Consider the following 21,182-nt stretch of genomic DNA (forward strand, 5'->3'; position numbering starts at 1 on the left):
TGTATGGGAGGATATAAACATCATACAACTTAAGCGTCCAACCCCTATTAAGTCGCCTCTTTCGAACGTTTGTTTGAATATTTCGCGTAGGTTTCAAATTGAAAAATTACATAGATTGAAAAATTCTAAGTAATTTGGTAACCTCTAAGCATGCAGAATGTGGATTTCATGAGCTTAAAGTAAATTTATTTACTAAAACGAAGGCACCACAACCAAATATTTTGATGAATACACAAAGCTAAACAACTATATAAAAAGAATTGAAAGCCTCAGATTTCTACCTTTGGTTTCAGCCATCACACAGAGTATTCCCCATATGGCCACTATCTTACTATTAGGAACACCAAATACAGCGATAAAGACTCCAAAAAATATATACCACTAATCATCTCAAAATTGAAAATAACCACACCTTCCTCTTCATCTTTCAAAAAATCAATATGGCTTCCGATTTAAGGGCCATCTATAAGTGGAATGAAGTACTACTATTAGCGACCGGAAAATTGGGAAACAAAAGCCACTCGAAATGTATGTTTTGATTCCTGTTTTGATTCTGAATTCGTCACCGAAATTTTTTTTGTTCTTTGTAACAGTTGTTATGATAGCATATAGTTTTGAGAATAAAATTTGGTTTCAGTTAAGATTTATAGAACTTTTTTACAAAATTTCCATTTGACATGTGTATTACGTTTGACAGCTCATAATGCACTCATTAACATATTTGCTTGGGAGTGAATGAATCGAGTCTCCTTGGCAGAAAAAGAAACACTAATACCGGCAATAATGGAACATTAATGCTGTAAAACGGACACGAGTAACACGGCGGTCAAGCAAAATGCATTTTCATGTTATTTCACAGTTATGTTTTAAATTGCATATATTTCACCCATGTGAAAAGGATGACAAAATTGAAGAGTGGCCACTGATTTAAGCCCAGGGTAAACCGTTTAATTTCCGCTCCGAGAATGCTCAGTTCGAATCCCACGTTAAACATGCATATCTTGTCAAGTGTGCATTGATGTGGAGTTAATTTAATAAAATCACATGTGCATCAGCACAGTAGCTGAGGGTAGGCAGAAAATGGGATGCAATTGGGTCTGCTGCAGGGATCATTGAACATGGGTTAATTGCACCAATGGGAAAATAATGGAAGTAGTGAAAATATCTGTTGGAGGTGTGACACACTACACGACTACCCCAGGAGGCTTTGGAACCTTTCCTATGTCACTGTGGAGTTATAAGGCATTTGCAAAAATTGGAAAATTCAACACTTGTAATTTTTATAGATATGTTAACGCAATAAAATATAATGACAATACTCCATGATTTCCCAAATTAAACAATCATTGGATTAAAAAATCATAATATTGGCCAGTAACTTAATTTTTTTAATAGTTTGTGTGTCCTAGGTGCAAGTACCATCAAAGGCCATTCATAAATTAAATAGGCAAGTTCTACCAAGCGCAATTAAATAAATTTCAAGGATGTCATGATATCTCATCTTAAAGATATCAGAATGGTTTTGCATAAATTAACTTGTTAAAAAGAGTTCACATCAATGAATGGATGACATATGAGTTCAGTTGATGAAGTCCAAACTGATAGGCTACCCATTAACATTTAATATTTGGATATTAAAAATATAGAAATGAATTTTATCACATATTTTGAAATTACAAACTTTGTGAGTGTATTAGCAGAGTTAATCTTAAATATATTTATTTTACACCTCTTTCAAAGCAGCATTTAAATATCAATGTAAATCAGGATGCCCAAGATAAAGAATGAGAAGATATGAGTTTTGGCGTTCTATTTCATTTTGTTTTGGATGTTACACAAGATTACATTTTACATTTTATAGAGTCTGTCTGTCCACCATTTCACAATCTATCCCTCTTCAGTTTCTCAAGTGAAAGTACCTCATTATTTTTCCAAATCTCACTGCTTCCATCGAACTACCCTGCTTATCAAAATGTTTGCGTTCTACAGCTATTTCTCTGGCAGAAAACGTAGCACTTCCCCACATGCAACACACATGAAGTTCTCTAATTTCTCATTTTCCCAACCCACTGCTGGTATCATTAAATTTTTCACACGGAATGGTGTACCCCCTTTGACCCCATTAAAATGAATAAACATGCCACATTGTGCGTTAAGTATCTTATAGTGCATCCTTCCCAATTAGCATTAAATATCACCACTGGTTAAGATATTCAACAGAAATTTGATAAAAATGATGCATAAATTGTATACATTGAGCTCCATTTTTATTGACAGTTATTGGAAAGTGGATATAAATCAGTTTACCATTGCCGAGGAACATTCAGTTTGACAATAAAGCTACAAACGACAAGTGAGACTCTTGTTTCATTATGTTTATGTCTTATTCTGTCCTGATTCAGATTTTCTAACAACCATGTGCAATATATGACAAACTTAAACTTCTTTATGAACTTGAAAAATACAATATAATTTTTCTCTGTAATATCTTCCATTTTGACACAAAAAGTTCATAATATATATTTATATTATATATTTATATATACACTCGTTACATACATTTCATTTACAAAATTTTTCTTATCACTGAAACTTGTTCTCAAAGCAAATAAAAACTTCTCTATGATTCATTATCAGGTGAAACATGTGTTCACAGCTTGAACAATGAGTTTGTGTGTGCATGTCTACATTGAACACTGGATAAACAACAAAAACAAACTGCCAAATTTGCAGTCGTGGAACAAAGGTACTTGTACACAACATGAATCACACAATAAATCACATGATTATTAACCATTATCGACTTACAAGAGAACTGTCAAATGGTTCAAGTCTTTTTCGTTTAAAAATACTCATCACTTTTTCAGTCATTGAGTTCATCAGGACTTTTCTTGTTATAGTAACTTGATAAATTCATTTGGCGTCAGATAATGCTTGATCAGAAGCATGCGGACACTTATAGAAGTTATTTTGCCTTTCTCTTATGGCTTAAATACTGCAATTTTTAGTGACCAGTACATTGAATTTAATTTGTACAGTCTCATAAAAGATCCCCATATTCTCTTCGGTTCACATCCGAGAAGTAATATACCCTCATTTCATGCCATATGAACTGTAAACTATGCCTAACAATAATGCTCTCAACAAACGTGTGAGATGGCAAGACAGTAGTTTACCCCCAACTGTGAAATTCACATTTGCTGCCGACAAACCCCTCAACGCAAGGACGTATCTCATCCAGCCTTGAGGCTGATGCTATCCAGTCGCTGTGGGGGTGTTGGGGGGGGCATGGGTTGTGGGACGATGATGGGTGGTGTGGCTGCCCTTTCAAGGATCACTGATGGCCCCATCCCCATCAAGGGAACTTCCTTGTGGTGGCCAGGTGGCTTCTCTTCCTGAAGTTCATACACACGCTCCTGAGGGAAAGAGAATGTCTATGAGAACAGTACAAAATGCAAAACAGTTTAGAGAGATGCCTAAAATGAGTGACCCTTAAAGGGTACTAGTATGTGGCGAATTTGTGGGTAACGGAGTACTGATTAGAGCAAATCCATTGCTTATATATTTAACGACTGATTTGAGGAGATCATAGGCTATTCCATCTCCCCATTATTTGATTATTCCTCATATATGAAAATTGTAGCACCTGTATGGTAAACACAAGAAATAATCTGGATCAAATAAACTCGAAATTGGTGCCTCCAATACCACTTCCAAGGGTGTGTGAAAAAGAATGAAATACGATTAGTAAAGCCCACAAGACTTATTCCAGTCCCAGGTTTTCTCTTAAACAAAAGTCATAAGTCATAACCTCAGGTAGAAAACAAAGAAATGATGGTTTCACTTATTTTGTTTCTTTCATAAATTGAAGTAAATAGTCATTGCGAATTTTTCACTCTCCACATTATATACAACTGGCAGTGAACTCATTACTTTCATTCATTAATCATGGAACAGAAATATATATAGTTTTGACTAAATTTGAAAAAATAATTAAAGCTATTCATTGGTTGAATTATTGGAAGATTGGGCTGGCAAGGTAACCTCACACAAGCATTGACAGACACTATAGACTATAGTAGAAAATTATGCCTTTCAGGCATCCTTCAAATCTGCAGAAATGTTATTATTCAATTTTTTTTACAATGTGATATCCTTTCGAGAAAATAAATTCTTATAAATGTTTATTACTAAATTATTTCTGCACAATTGTTTTCTCTTTTTAAATAATTATTTCAATTTACAACAACGATCTAATATGTATTCATAATATGAACTTACATGTTGAGGGGACAAAGAAACACTTATCTTAGGCAAAGAAGCTTTTTCTAGGAAGAGAGAGTTGACGATATGGACTTTGAGTAAGGATGCAAAGAAAATATTAGTGAAAATTTGAAGAAAGACAATCATGTTTTAAAGCATGACACTTGGTTGTTGAAGCAAAATGGTTGGCATAGATTCTTGGTGAATGAGATGAAGAATTGAAAAATTAAATGTATCAGAAAGGAAAACAGATAAGGAATGATAGGGGGTAAGAGATGGTTTTTGGGAGAAATCCAAAGGAAGTAGGAAAAATAAAAGCATTTTTATTGATGGTGAATGATGAAGATGGTGATAGAGGGTAGAAAGTTAGGCAAGCAAGTTAGGGGAGGAAGATAATAGGCATGTGAGATGGAATGAAAGGAGGCAGAAAGTATGTGGAATTTAAGAAGGGCTTATTGTAGCTTAGGGTCTCAAATTATGCTAAGGGGTCAGGTGGAAGAGGGGACTATCTAATCTCAATCTCACCCCAATATAGTTTTAACACCTAACTCACCCCAGTGTTTTATAATGATTATTGGGTTAGGTGAGCTTAGAAATATAGCACTTGTTATTCAGTGGGTCTGGAGAAAATTTACCTTAATTGGTAAATTTCCATTAATGACAAGACATGATTATTACCAAGAGGTGAACAAATGTAAGCTCTTTATAATGCCATTGGAAGGATTTCTTAAGTTAATTACCTTGATTTTATGACTCTTATTACCATTTGTTTCAAATTTGTGTTTAAAAGAACAACCATCCACAAAACTATATCACTTTCTGCTCAATAATTGACTTTATTGCCCCCAAGAAGTTGTATTCTTGATCCATCAATTTCACCTGTTATCATGATAATTGGCTTTTGTTAGCCATATGCATTCAGTTGACATTCTCAGTTCACAGCGATATCCTTGGATTGATATTTGTTTGTTGATTCATGTTCATGTTACTTATAATCTTCTTTAAATTTCACATTATTTTTCCAATTTTCTAATCAACTATATTTTTCTTAAACTTGGCTTTCATATAGGACAATGTCTTGCCCAAAAAAATGGAAATATCCTTTTCAAACATGAGTTGTTAATGAGATAATCAGCTTTTTGAGCATGGTTACTATGAACTAAATTACTAATTAGGCATTTAATGCATTTGATATGGTGTTATCAAACAGTTAATGAAGAAGGAGAAGAACAAAGCACCTCAAGTAAGGATCGAGATACCTCTGAAAAATATTCAACACCGCCGGGATTTGAACCCGGGCCCTCTGGGTGGGAAGCCATGGAGGCTCTAGATTTACAGAGCAATGGCCATATGGATTAATGACAAGAAAATGCAAGCAAAAAGTGAGTCCCCTTTGAATATATCAGCTCATTAAGCTACATCTCTAGTTTTATTCAGGTAAGATTATTTGCCAAGTTTTTTTTTATGTATTGACTCCTTTCTCTATCAGAAATAACATGAATACTCAAAATCTTTTTCATTTCCTAATTTCTCCTTCTCCGTGGCTGAAAGGAAAGGCTTTTTTTACTGAATACTAGGTACTTTTAAGATCTCTATAATGGCTACTTTCCTCTCATTACAGTTTTAGTTAAGTCAAGCAGAACCTCTGGGAACTCTAATTCCTTATAGGACAACATGTTCATACTGTCATATAACTTATGAGGAAAGTCTATGTTCAAAGAATATAAATTTAAAACAAAAAACCGGTTTGGGAAAGATTTGAGGGTAGTGTAAGACAAATACATTGATGACTAGAGAAGAAAACTCGATTAAGCTAGAAAGTAAACTATGAAATCTGGTGGTGGATGCAAATAATAATATAAAATGGATGGATAATCTTAGAAAAAGGACACACATGGAACAGTAGGTAAAGCCAAATGGAGATCGAGAAAAAGATTGGTTTTGTGAACCTTGATACATTAGGGGTTTGTTGGAAACAAATAGAAGAAAAAACACCATTGTGAAAACCAAGGAACAAGTTCATCTGCCTAAAAAATTGATATATTGAGAAAATATATCATAGAGTTGGAGGATTGACATTAAATAGGAAAAAAATTTACTTGTTAGCCTCTTGAGCAAGGTATCTGGCTTTGGACCAGAGACCTCATATACAAATCTGAGTAATTTCTAAAGCTTAATATAAGCTGCATGATTTTATGGGGACCAAATGTTACTGGGGAAAAGTGTGGGTGGCACAGGGAAAATAATTGGCTCCCTTACAATGATATGCGAAGTTTATATGCTATTCAAGGCTAATTTATATGGTGGTGGAGGATAGAATGTATTGGGGCTTTAGCCAAACAATATTTGGATGGTCAATGTAATGATGAATTTGCAATATTGGATGATAAGTAAATGAAAATTCTCTTACCTGAGATCGATCATATTTCAGTTTCTTCCATAAGAAGGGTTTCTTGTCTGCTGGGACATCTGGATTGGAAGCATTATAATTTGGATTTGAGAAAGTCAGAACACTTGAGCAACCTCCACTCCTCCCTTCCTCTCCCCCTTCTGCACTTTCATGATCACCATACAGGAACTTCTTCTGCGTTCTATTTTTTTTCTTCTGCCGGTTCATGTATATTATGGACAGCATAATAAGACAGGAAACGCCAACAACAGCCAGTGAGACCACTGATAAAATTTCTAGCTGAAAAGAAAACAATGAAATAAATGTTTTAGTACAAAATTAGATATTTTGTCAAGTCTAAAACACCAGGCCTTTATTTATTAACTTTGTAGATTTAGTCTTAGTTTTCTGAAGAGAATAATGATTTTTATTCAGTTATCGATGAAACTTATCATGGTAATATTTAGCTCTCATTCCATGCTCATTATGCAGTATTTAATTATAGCTATGAATATACGTACAAGAAAGTTATACTTATATTTACCTATTAATGATGGTTTGAATCAAAGTTACCTACAGTATTACTATATTCATGCAATTAACTCATAGATATGGACAGATATCTTTCAAATGAATGTTGAGTTATTATTTGGTACATTTGTTTCATATTCTTACAAAAAATCTGACATGGAGTTATTTTTGATTTTAATGTTTGGCTATGTTAGTATAGAATTTATGGAGGACTTAAGAGCCCTTATGTTTCTATTCCTTTGAAATGAACTTCTATTCATATTTTCCTCTGAATTATCATTTTAATTAATTTAAAATTTAAACCAACCATCTCAGTAATTACTTAAAATGACAATTTAATACCATATTGTGGGCATTCGATGATCATTAACTGCCAAAAAATACATTAATCCCATTAGTAAGTGAAGGATTTTGGTTTATTAATAGCACAATATTCCAGATACATATTAAAAAAGCATTTCATGCTGATAAAACTACATGTCTATTCTGGAAAAAATTGCCAAGAGATAGAGAAAGTTGGAATAGAAGGTAAAACTGGGAGAGTATGTGTTGCCCTTAGGTCCATGACTCAAACTCTCCGAAATGAAGGAAAAAATACACAAAAAAATTAGGATTACAGTTAAAAAGCATATTGATCATTTTGAGATAGGTGATATGTCCTTAAAATTTATAAATCATATTTTGGTTTAAACGTGTGGACTGATTTCAATCCTGGTATTATTATTTGGAAAGTCAAGGTTCATATGAGAAAGAATTGATAGAATTGGGAAAAAAGCAATAAAGATTCAAAATTTTTTGTTAATCTATTCTTTACATTTTAATTTCGGGTCCCTGTCATTAAACTTCTCCACTTTGTGATTACTTTTTTAGCCCACTCAAGTTCTTTCCTGATTTTCTCCCTGCTATTCCCGTTTTCCTCTGAAACTTCCTTAATCAGTCGGAATTAATGGTAACAATAGTAACCATTATGAAGTTCCAGATAAACTAGATTCTGTGTTTCAGAAAAGTCATTTTTTATACTTATATATTTAAATTATTGAGTGATGTGAAATTAAACTTATAAAAACTTCCCTAAAATTCAGTTTCTTTGTTTCCTTTATGAAAATGGAGCTATTTCTCAATAAATCAAACTTTTATTTACTTGGTTATAATTGCTTCCAGTTCAATCCATGAACAATTAAATAAATAAATACAATTATAATTTTTACTAGTCAAAATTTTTTAAAATTGTGAATGTTCAAAATGTTTTGTTACTAAAAGATTATATTTTTCTCTCCTGTTTTCCCTTGTTATCCATTTCCCTTCCTACTCTAAGTAGAGAGTTAGTCATGGGCCTATGGACACCATACCCTCCCCTATCCACAACTTCTATTCCGGTTATCTCTCTCCCTCCTTTGCATTCTCACACCATTTGAATTTAGTTTCAGTATTCCTCTAGGCACATTTTGCACTCTGGGTAATACCAAGAACTCAAGCTTGTTATTAAAGGTTCACATAGTCAAGTCAGTTAGAATAATTTGAAAAGATACATAAATTGAACTTGCCAAGTAAAAAAAATTACTAAATATAATGTAACATATTAAATTCTGTGTACTATCTTTTTTCAATTCTGAAGCATACTGTTAGTATGGATGTTTTTAAAACACTCTACTATGGTATATTTTATTCTCTTGTACCATATGGTATGGTAATCTGGGGAAGCGGGTCATCATCTAAGTTAACTACAATATTTATTATTCAAAAGATAAATTTTAGGTCCATGAGCAATAAACCCTATAGAGCCCACTGCATACCACGCTTTCAAAGTCTTGCCATATTAACAGTCTCTTGTGGGTTTATTTATAATTCAGTAATTTTTGTAAAAAAGAACATGGCTCTATTCCAATCAAATAATTACATGCACCCCAGTGAGACTAGGACAAGAAATCATCTGTGTATAGTATCTGCTAGCAAGACAATAATGACCAAGGGAACTTGTTCTCTGTGCATTAAAATGTTCCACAGGCTTCCCATTAGTTTAAAAAATGAGAAAACATTCTCTATTTTTGAAAAGAAATTGTTTATGTACTTAAATGAAAAATGTTTTTACAGTATGAATTTCTACATTAAATCTGGGTAATATTAAATTTCATATTGTGCCCATAATTATGCATGTAGGTGTAATTTTATTTTTCCTGGCTAGTAATTATTAAGTTACTGTACTTCTTGACGTACCCCATATGAGTACATAATGTGTGATATTCTGTACCATACTATGTATTTGTCAATTGGGGAAATAAATTATTATTATTATTAATGAGATTATTGTTGAATGGAATGAATAAGATGGAATGAATGAATATGCAAAATTGAAGATGGGCCTATTGTTGTGCAAGGTGTCAGGTTGTGTTTTTCAAAGAAAGAAAATTTTCCATTGTTCTGTATGTATCCATCCCAAACCTACCTTAAACTAAAAACACCCTAAGAGCAATTATTATCATTATTAGTCTCTTAGTTGCTTTCACAGAAGAGCTAGGTGATTGGGTTGGTGCGGAGGCTAGCGTACTCGCTTCCCACCCTAAGGGTTCGGGTTCAAATCCTTGAGGTGACTGATATTTTTAGTGCTATCTCGATCCTTACTTGAGGTGCTTTGTGTGTGGGGAGCACTTTAAGCTAGTGCGCCATCCATCAGATGGGACGTGCGACATTCCTATGTGTCTTTCATTGAGAGTAGGCAAATGCCGATGCTGGGTTTCTCTCCACCCTTCCTCCTTTCCCATTCATCCCTAATTGTACAAATGACCTTAGCTGTTGGTCACCTCCCCTAAAAACTACTACATCTACAGAAGAGCTTTCAATCATGTATTTTGTTTCACATGAAAAACATTAATTTAAAACACCTGATAGAATGATATTTTGGCATAGGACATGATTTTATTCTTAAGAAATTACTGAAGGCAGAAAGGTTTCATGGTAACTAAAGGAGAATCATCTCCCATTAATGGCCATGCTATAAATCTACCTGCTTGCAAACATGAACTCCAACTGAACTCTTAGGCTAAGGATGATTAGTTTGACTGAAAACCTAACTATATAAATGACAGGAGTCATCAGTAATGCTTATGAAGTGAAAATGTCACTTGATAGTACAATAAAAGATTTAGAACTGCATGTTCAATGTATCACTCCTTGTTATCTGAAACATAGTCCCAGAATATAAATAAGTAATTATATTTTCTTATTCTCAAACAAACATTTACAGCATGAAGAAATCCAGATTGGTAAATACTGATACTGACATGAGACCAACCCTTTGTATATATTTTACATGCTTCATGATGAATTTGACATATCTGTTTGCTCACTGCAATGAGGGTTAGTTATGCTAGCTCTCTATTCCCCTTAATTTGTGACTCAGCAGAAAATTTAGCATCGTAGAGAACCCTGTTGCCTGGAAAGGCATCAAACAGAGTTGAACTACCACCTTAATTTCCCCTGGTCATGCCAGTAAAGGGACATAAAAATAGCCCATTGTGCTCAAATTCCAATGCATCAAGTAAATAACATTTTTTTTCATTAGTTTTTGTGTAAATTGGTCCAACTCTTAGCATTTTTGATGATTAGAAAATAGCTATACCCTAGGGTTGAACTAGTAAACAAACTGCTTACCGCATTTGAGGAAGAATGTTTTCCTTGTGCAGATCCCTCTTCCCCATGGATCTCATCTAAGGCATTCTCATCATATTCTTCATCATCTTCGGTGTAGTCATCATCCTCTCCATCTTTGATCTCCGGCCTCTTCAATGGCACATGGAATCGAGGTTCTAAAAATGAAAATTATAATATTAATATATGTTTATTGGAGAGTTGGTTATCTAAATGAATGAATAAATTGATAAATATTCTGGAGTAACCTATTAGAGCAAAGAAACAATATAAGAAATCGTTCATTGAGCTATTGAAAGTATTCAGTTTAGAAATATAATAAACAATAAATCTCATAATAAACAAAAAATCAAACATAAAAATATCAATAAAAAAGGAATAGCCAATTAAATCTCATTCAATACATGAAAAATTTGTAATGATTATCTTGATAATAAGTGTAAGAGAATAAAAACCAGGGTAATAATATATTTACAATACTCTAGGTTTACTTATGTAAAATACTATAGGAAATATTTCATTCAGTTTTTAAGAATCAAACCATTTCACTTAGATGAGTATAGTATACTGAAATGTATTATCATCTTACTGAACATCAAATATGAATCTTACTTGGTAATTTATTTGCCAATGAAACTGCATCTCAAAATGTTAGTTAAGTCAACAAATACTGAAGTACTATTTGTGTAGAGAAAAACAGAAAAAATTTGGACAAAAAGGAGCACAAATGAAGAAGTTCTAGGTATAGGGGGTGAAGAGAAAATTTTATTTGGAAGAGGTAGAAGAGGTAGAGGGAGGAAAAGGATAAACATTTTGGATGGAATTAAATGAGTTTGAAAGTATGCAAAACTAAAAAATGAATTATTGCATTATATGATTCATGACATTTTAGCCAACTCTTAGAAATACAGTGGTATTTAATGGCTTGGTCAATCAAAAATCTACCATTACTGGTGGACTGGTGCTAATAATTATATAACTTGGAAATAAGGGGAGGTAAACATGCTGGACTCTTTTTTAGGCATGATATTGAATGAATACAGTGACACAATAAAAAGTAAATGAGAAGAACTACAAAGAAATAGCTCACATATGGCCCATAGAACAATGCCAACAAATTCCTAATTAATGCCTCAGTTAAATTTAAAACATCTTGGGACACATTTCAAGAGATATGATACTCGTATGAATTCAATTTGAGATGGAAATATGTTCTCCAGAGCCTAGGTCTCTCTCTCAGCAATATCTTGTGCAATGTCACTGAGGTGATGTCAAAATGTTTCACACATCTCTGAGATAAGTCACTATCTAAAGAATCTGATATACTCACATAGCAAACAAATGTGTCAGAGACATCTTACATGGAAAATGCCAATTAGATTTTGATGAAAATTGGCAGGAGGATAGCACTTGAAAAATGATTCATGAAAAATCCAACTCATTGGATTATACAATTAACAGTTTTAACAAAAAATATTGTTCAACATTTATCATTTTCACGCTTGCTTAGTGAAGACATGAAAAAGCAAGGAGGTTCTTATGAAATGGGAGAAGAAGATATTCTTTAGTAAATGAAAAATATGTTCATAAAAGCACATTTTGCATTAATAAAATAATATCCATGACTTAAAGTGAGATAAAAAATATTGGCAAGGAAACTTGAAAACAAATGTATGCAGGGTAAGTAATCATACCATTTACCTACTGACCATGAACTCAAATTGCATCATCTTTACCGTCTATTTATCATCTGTTCTAAAATTGAGATACCTTTCTCAATGTGTTTTAATTCATAATCCACCATTTACTTTCAATACCTACCCACTGAACAAATTTCTTCTGGGCCCATCTCATCAGGACAGGAGCATATGTAATCCTTCCCCCGGAATAAACACAAATGGGAACATCCACCATTCTCTTGTGCACATGGGTTCCATCCCGTTTGACGATTTGCTGCAACAGCCCTTATTTCCATCACTCCATCAAGATCCGTCCTTATTGCTATTCGACTCTCTCCGGTCATTTTATCAGCACGCTCAACAGATTTCCGATACCAGTCAGTCCAGTAGATGTGAGGGCCATACTACCAAGAGAAAAGAAAAACAGTTTTAAAAACATCACATTCACATAATTGCATATGACAACTTAATTTTTGAGCTACTTACATAGACCAGATAAACTTAAATTCAAGGGTCAATACATTCAGGAGTAAAATGATTAGTTTCATTTGATAGTTCAAAGTTCTGGCTTCAGATGCAAAAAGAAAATTATTTCCATTATACAAAATACAGCCAAAATGAAAAGTAGAAATATGGCACAACATGGCTAGAGGACTAACACTTCTGCATCTGTCATTAGATGGTCATTATTAGTATGAAAACTATATTATACTGAAACAAAGTAAAAGCTTTAGCTGTGACACAGTGGCAGTCACTGCAAGTTTATGCAAGCTAATGTTGATATCAGTGATCTAATCAAGTACATACTGTGACCAAGTCATGAAGCTATATAAAATAATAAATCACCATCATTTTAAACTTCTTAATTGTGAGGGCTGTTAAATAAAGGGTAATGATAATATTTTTATTCAAATTATTTATCATACAAAAAATTAATATATTTTACATTACTAGCTTAATGTGTAGCATAATACTGTATGTGGTACAAGTTTCATTGATTTGGCCCTAGTATTGCATTAATGGACCTGCAACAGCTACCATTGATGAATCAATGGTATCAATGGCAGCTGTTACAAGTTGAATAGCAAGCCTGCTTCTGATAGTGAAAATTACTTTCCACAAAGGTGCTACTTCACATTGGTTAGGAGGAAAAAGTCACCTAGGTCTATGCCTGAACTCTAGAGAGGATGAGGAACACACTACACATTGATTTGCATGAGATAGTTGCAATTTCATGGTGGGTTTCACAGAACCCACTATGCAGAATCATGTCTCATGCAATTTTGCCAATTCCAATATGCAGGTGGAAGCCAATGTTCATTATTTCAGATAGTGCTCATAATGTTATTAACTGATCTTATCCAACAATGGCAGTTGTGGTAATAATGTTTAATTTCATAGGAGACTGGAGCTATGAGTCCACCTTCCTTTGAAAGTGATTGTCCCCCTCTTTAAACATTTACTCCATCCTTTAACTATGCTATAGGGAAGAACAGACTCTCCTTTCACATTACATAGGTCCCAGTTAATGATATGCTTGGGTAAGGGCAAAATTTCAATGCACATAGTAATTCAATGGTATCAGGCTCCACCTTGTGAAATCCAATCTTTGTTTTAATCGAAGCTTTGTGGATTTCACCGTACATAATTACAGTACAACTTGTTTCATCACATATGTGGCACCTGAACATGTCCCATATGTGATGAAATTGGTGGAATTGCTATAAAGTTTCATGAAAATTTTCTAATTCCTCACAATGCAGCATATTGTTCCTAACAGGTTACCTCTGTCTTTAGCCATAGGTGAAATGAGCATGTTTCAGTTTGCATCAGCTGCTGCTTCTGTGAGGCTGGAGTCAAGTCAATGAAACTTATTGAGATACATTGAGCCAACAATACTGAAAAGTTCTATTAAATGAATTCTGCATCCATACAAAAATTATCACATCAATATAATTAACTCCAAGGAATATACATGCCAAAATATTGGTAATGGAGTTGCACAAATACCTGGGTAAGCCCAAATGGGTGAGTAGCTGCTGGCACAAGCTTCTTACGGTTCTGGCCACGAAGATCTGCGGTTTCGATACGATCCTTTAGTGCATCAGCCCAAAAGAGACGTTTTGCAGTGTAATCCAGTGCTAAGCCATTTGGAAAGCCAAGATCATTCGAAACAACCAGCCGACGAGATGATCCATCTAAATATGACCTTTCAATCTTTGGATTTTCTCCCCATTCTGTCCAGTAGAGGTAGCTGCCAAAGAAACGAAGCAGTTAGTGAAAAATAAAAACCAAGAGTAGATGTTGGATTACTTGCTTCACAATTGAAAATTAAGCAGGTATACATAATGATGTAGATGAATGTGTTATAATTTTATGCAAACTCTCTCTACATTGCTCATACACCCCATGCACACTCTCATCATTTACATTAATCATACAAGGACAATATGGAGAACTCTTTGATCAAGAAGAACTATGAGTATATGAATTGAATGTGCTTTGAGGTACAATAGATCAATAAGATACATAAAGAAGGGAAAATTGATGGGGAGATCTTACAAAAATGACCAAGAAATAAGAACAAAGGACAAATTAAGAAGGACATAAAACAGACAAGTTATCATGTATCAAAGAATCAACTCTGAATAGAGAAAAATGGAGGGCTGCAGTAAGCAAATCTTAAGATTAAAATATGATGATTATCAACTGTACACCTAACAGGATTCTTTTCAAGTATACTCAGGGTGTGCTTTGTTTCATGCATCAGCCATGTTGGTACATCTATTCCAGTTCAACTTCATAGTTACACTCCAATGACAATTCATGTCTTCAATGAAGCCTTAATATCAAATATGTCAGTGCTCACTGGTATCCATTACTGAACTAATACCTGATAACTTCAATACATCAAACTGCATCATTGTTTTTTTAGGACAGTTTAGTCTACTCAAAGGTCCATTGCTTGCATTAGGTCTCTCTTAGGTTGAATTTGAGTCCTTCCACTCTCATGTGACAAGGTAGCTGATGCATGAAATGGAACCCATTCTGAATCCACTATCCTTGTGTACCTTGTATTCAGCTGTTTCACAGTGAGCACTTTTTTAAAACATTTGTTCATTTTATAAACCACACTGATTTTTTTCCATTTTTGTTCACTATTTTTAAGTTTTCATTCTATAAAATTTGAGAAAACTTTAACTATGGTGAGCTCAATACAAATACACGTAAATCCAAATTGTTGCATCCAATCATTCAAGTTGTAGAATTTCATCCACCTCTAAAACATAGCTTGCGAGTCACCAAAAGGGCATACTAATAAAATTATACATTAGTGTAATTGGTGATTATTGAAATTTGGTTTAACCTATTTTGTTTTCCATTCGTTCAAATTGTCATATGTGATGACAAACACAGAATTTACCCTGATTTTTGAACATCCATAAAATATAATTCTGAAAACTACAGGATGAAAGAGGACACTTGACTTTTCTATACAAAATAGTTTTAATACAACCTAGGTTTTGTTTCTGCGTAACATCTGAAAATACAAGAAAAAAATCATATGCAAAGAGAAAGCTATGTGAAAAAATTAGAAGTATTGCCCATTTAGAATTTAACTCTTGCAAAAAGTTTGGCCTCACTGAGAAAGTGTACGTGCCGCCACTTCACCATTTCCACTATATATTTGAGTTAAGAGTGCAAAATAACAGTTATAATTCTCCCAAAAGCTAGATGGCATTAATGATAATAATAATATTTCATGGTAAATTTAATTGCAATCTGAATTTAATTTCAGCCAAAAAATATGCCACATACTTATAATGCATGTATAATAATATGTATGCAAAATAATATGCATTCATTTGCTGTGTTCTATATTTATCCGCTCAAATCATTGAACAAAGTAAAATATAATTATTAGTTACTTTTTACATTTTATATCCAAGTATAGTATTATTATTTGCTAAAAAACTCTCATTTTTCGCCTCCTAATTGGAATTGCAACATGAGCCATGGCCTGACTGAGAATGTGTGAAGCTGTTTAAGATGGGTTTCCTAGGAAAATAGTTAAAATATGAGAGAATTGAACTAATTGCCAAACTAAACAAAACGTTTAATTCTCATGCAAGAGAATTTAACTGAGAATAAAATACATTTCTGAAACAACAGTGACCTCAGAATCATGACTACTTTTCAAAATCTCATATTGGTCAAAAGCATCAAGTTTGGATTGGGCATTAGGTAATTGAAAAATACTGTTTATTTACTTTAAAATTACTCAAAGAGTCACTTATTAGAAGGTACTTTGTAACATTAGTCTAATTACCATCACAAATATTATATCATATCATAATTTATTCACCAGCATACCATGTGGTATAGGATTTAAATGTTAAAAGCACTATAATATTTCTTGATTCTCAAGTTAAAATTTATCCATTTTTATGATATTTATTCCAACCTGCCCACTGGTTTTCTCTCTCCCCCTTAAATATTATTTTTTGATATTTGTAAAGTAGCTTTGATAGGGTGGAAGTACCTGATGATTATTCTTGAACATGGAAATCTGGGTTTTATTGCCTAATTTTCTATGATAAAGTAAAAGTTCCATTATAAATAAATTGAATCAAGCCCTAAAAAAGATTCTTTAAATTGGAATATATATATAGTTGACTATAGCATACTTGTACTCCTATGATAGGTTTCCATGCTATTACATTATGTATAATTTTAGTATGTCATTTGAGGTGCATTGCTTCAACAAATCCTCAAACTTTTATCACACTTGAGGAATTCATAAGCCCACTCCCTTCATACTTTGGCATACTCCTGGGCACTTCTGGCACTTTTTCCACTGTCAGTGGAGGTACACTTTTTGCACATTTCCATCTCACATTCATGGAATTAATTTTCACCAGGATCTCTGAATGATTTAAAATGATCAATTCACATTCCAAATTATATTATTTTTTCAGCTCCAACCAATGCTATGGGTTATTAGCTTTAACTGAAAAAGTATCAGGCAGATATGCTTAGCACAGGAAATATCAAAGGATCACTGGAAGCCAGAGGATTTAAGTGGGTCAATCGATTCATGCTCCACAACCCAGATAAAATAATTTATTCCAATGGCATATAATGCATAAGCAGTCATTTGGTAAAAAATTATGATGCTTAATTTGTATAAGGTGTAACACCTTTGTGTTTAAAATGTTGGCTTTAACCTTGTGGACTGTGGAGCACAACTATGAATACCTGTGATGTTGTATGTATGGTATTTTGTCAAAACATCATGCTCCTTTAAAACCCCCAAAATTTTTTAGTGTAAGAGGACACCTTGGTGACTTAAGTGGTTGAAGCGCATAGCTAAACATAGAGGGATTTGGGTTCGAATCCCAGTCAAGTCAAATGATTTTAACACTTTGAAATTTATGATTTCATCTGAGATGAATTTGAGGTGGTATTGCATCCTCTAATGCCATAGACCATAGAAACCGCAGGTATCAACCTAAAGTTTTGTTTGATAGATGAGGGTAGAGCTCACTTAGTACTAAGCTCAATACCATGTAAAATTCACACATCAGTGTATGGGGGCAGTTTCTTTCCCTGTACCACCTATGGTTTCCTAGGAAGATCTGATACCTGAAAAACCACACAGCTCGCGTTAAGCTGAGGGTGCAATTTATTTTGCTTGTCTGTAATATTTGCAATCAATGCCATGTGTTCCATTCATGTCTTTTAGCAACCAATAAACATAGTTATCATTATACTGCTGTATTTTCTCCAAAGTCCTTTCATTAGTTCCTCAACAATGGTAGGTCTGACATGCATGCCAATCCTGTGTTGTACTCACCCTCTCTTTGGATAGAGTGCAATGGACCTAGGCTCATCAAGTCCTTGCTCCACAACAACTTTTCGACAAGTTCCGTCCAATCGTGCAACTTCCAGGACTTTCCTTCCTGTATCAGTCCAGTATATGTTGTCAGCAATCCAATCCACAGCTAAGCCATCTGGTGTTGTCAGGTTGGTTGAAACAAGAACACTTGTCTGGGACATGTTTTCCATATCTACGCTTCTGCAAGAAATATTTATTAATAGTACATTTTCTCAAGAAATTTGTTTCATATGATGAAGTTAAAATGATTCTGAATTAGTTAAAAATATTCAATAATTGTTTTGACACAACTCCAATAAAATTTCAATTCAGTGGACACATCTATTATCATTAGATAGTAGAAAACTAAACTATGCCCAGTGTATCATATATTTCAAAGCTCAAAAAGCATTGCCTCAAATTTCAATCTGTTGATATTTTTATATATACTTCTATTCATGTGAAGGTGCCATGTATGCCATTTTTAAAACTATTTATTTATGTATCTTGACACTGCTTGCTTTGTTTTGATAGCTAACGATCAGCTTCTGTTTTTGATAAGACATTGAATTATCAAACAAAGAAAAAAATCAGTAAATGAGCACATATTTGAATATTCCCAAAAGTTTATCAGATCAAATTTCAATTTGAACCAGAAGAAAAATTTATTTACCGACCTGATAATGTCAAGGTGGACATCAGTGTAATATATCCGCTGGTGTTTCCAGTGAAAGTCTACAGCTATGGCGTTGCGTATTCCTGGGATTGGTAAAGTGACATCCCACAGCTCTGGTGTGTCTAATGAAATCCTGGCCAATGTACGTCTTGTAGCAAATAGCAAAAATGATGATGGAGGCACTGAGCAAGTGTGGTGATTTTCCTCAGAGAGTAGTGTCCCAGTGGGGCAGGCACAGGAGTAGCCTTTAGGACTTCGGAGACAAAGATGGGAACAACCACCATTGTGCCCTTCGCACATATTCTCTGGATATGGAGGCTGAAATTGATAGGAATTTCATGTAAATTACTCATTTACCATAATAAAGTTTCACTTCTCAAGCCATTCAAAAATGCATAGCAAATTTCTCATCATAAAACAACTCCTAATCTATATATCAAATATCAAAATGGCCACAGCCATTCTTATATTTCCTTGAATTTTGTTTGCAAATTTCATTAAAAAACACTTTTATTATTATCTTTTAAAATTGTATAGAGTTAACTTCAAATATATTTATTTTTTAACTGGTTTATTGCGGCAAGGACCAGCTAACCTATCCTTAATTCCAACATAATATTAATATTATCCTTAATAGCGTTATTTAAGTAGAAAATGGAAAATCTAGAATCCATGTCATCAACAATTGACGATGAAGACAACCTACATTCATCCAAAAAGAGATAATAAAAAACTATAATTGCCTGAGAGACTGCTATTAAAATTTTCTAATAGACATACACACAAATGTTATTTAGAATTTGATTAAAATCCTTACCGGAGAAGTATGGTCTTTCAAAAACTCTTCTAATGAATCAACGATAATTTGGTGGTTTTCTCCACTGTGCTTATTGGCTCGATGGATTTCTTTGTTTTCCTTATCCATCCAGTAAACATAGTTTCCCACAACTCTCATTCCAAATGGATGAGGGTCTTCTTCCTTAATGATGATGTTCCTCTTGCAGGCCTTGCTTGCTGAGCCCTTGGCTGCTAGTTCACAGCTCTCTATTGTCTTTTCGTGGCGATCATTCCAATAAAGCCTCCTTGAAGAGCGGTCAACTGTGAGGCTGCTAGGAATACCAAGTCCTTCAGAAATCAGGGTTTGCCTAAAAATAAAACAAATGGGAGTTGTTTGGTACATTATCTATGGATAAGGTTTAACACAGATTATGAGAATATTGTGGTGTGCCTATGATCTTTTCAAGTTATGTGGAACAAATTTTTAAATATATAACATGGGTTTTTTATTATCCTAAAACCAAGTAAACTTGAGGTCAACTGTTCAATAAGGTGATGATTTTCTTTGTAAACTATGGTTAAATTCTTAAGCTATAGAAATTCTGTGGAACTACCCCTTAAAATACCACGTATAATCAAATGCGCAATAAATATTTTATTAGTTTCATGAATGACTATACCATGTCAGAGGAGTTCTTTTATTAGGGCAGAGTTCTCAGATTCAATCAATAAGATTCACACATTTTAAGGGTTGTATAACACTATCTTGATTTGCTACCAAGTTACCAAATGGTACGGCAACAACTCCCTTACCTATCATAACAAAACACAATCAGAAATCCAACATTACAATAAACCCCTCTTCAGTTCTACCTGATTCCTTCCTCTCTTCATTCTGTCCAACATCCTATCCTATTGATAATACTTCCTTGCTTGCCGAACATTCTCCCCTATATCACAGTCTACCATTGTCAATTTAAATGCTCTGCATTCATCTTGCCTACGTTCTTTAAAATTATCCCAAAAATCCCCTCGCCTAACCCACCATGCTTCCTTGTTTGTTTTCCTCTCAGTCAACTACACCTTTTCCGTCCCTCCTTCCGTCCTTCTCCACACCTACATTTCAAAAGCCTCCAATCTCTGCCTACCATCCTGCTTCAATGGTCTTGTTTCCAAGTCATACAAAATCATGCTCCATATCAAAGTTTTAATGAGCCTTTTCCAAACATCCTAACTCAACTCAATTCTATTGTAATAGTAGGGTAATGAGTCCATGAAATTCCATTTGAAAGGGTGATTTTACATTTTTGTAAATTGGAAAACGACTTGTCATTCTTTGCCTTA

The 21,182-nt window shown here is 33.8% G+C and overlaps 2 protein-coding genes across 3 annotated transcripts in view; both read right to left on the minus strand.

Annotated features, from left to right (window-relative positions):
- Window positions 1-429, minus strand: part of RhoGAP71E (Rho GTPase activating protein at 71E) — a 196,750-nt gene extending 196,321 nt beyond the window's left edge. The window contains exon 1 of the mRNA XM_071596873.1: window positions 282-429. The gene's annotated coding sequence lies outside the window, so the exon portion shown is untranslated. The remainder of the gene's footprint in view (window positions 1-281) is intronic.
- A 1,377-nt stretch (window positions 430-1,806) lies between these two features.
- The window catches only part of Lrp4 (LDL receptor related protein 4), a 686,041-nt gene continuing 666,665 nt past the window's right edge, over window positions 1,807-21,182 (minus strand). Inside the window, exons 24-31 of one of the 2 annotated variants that reach the window (XM_071596290.1) lie at window positions 19,879-20,206; window positions 19,063-19,379; window positions 18,365-18,586; window positions 14,518-14,761; window positions 12,650-12,911; window positions 10,832-10,986; window positions 6,674-6,952; window positions 1,807-3,416 (exon numbers count right to left, since the gene is read on the minus strand). In XM_071596290.1, the coding sequence (XP_071452391.1) occupies window positions 3,234-3,416; window positions 6,674-6,952; window positions 10,832-10,986; window positions 12,650-12,911; window positions 14,518-14,761; window positions 18,365-18,586; window positions 19,063-19,379; window positions 19,879-20,206 (1,990 nt within the window). In that variant the 3' untranslated portion in view covers window positions 1,807-3,233. Of the gene's footprint in view, window positions 3,417-6,673; window positions 6,953-10,831; window positions 10,987-12,649; window positions 12,912-14,517; window positions 14,762-18,364; window positions 18,587-19,062; window positions 19,380-19,878; window positions 20,207-21,182 lie in introns of those variants that run through there. The other variant, XM_071596291.1, reaches the window with a different exon arrangement.

Source organism: Hetaerina americana, unplaced genomic scaffold, assembly GCF_022747635.1.
Source record: "Hetaerina americana unplaced genomic scaffold, ioHetAmer1.1.p SCAF_8, whole genome shotgun sequence".
Lineage (NCBI taxonomy): Eukaryota > Metazoa > Arthropoda > Insecta > Odonata > Calopterygidae > Hetaerina > Hetaerina americana.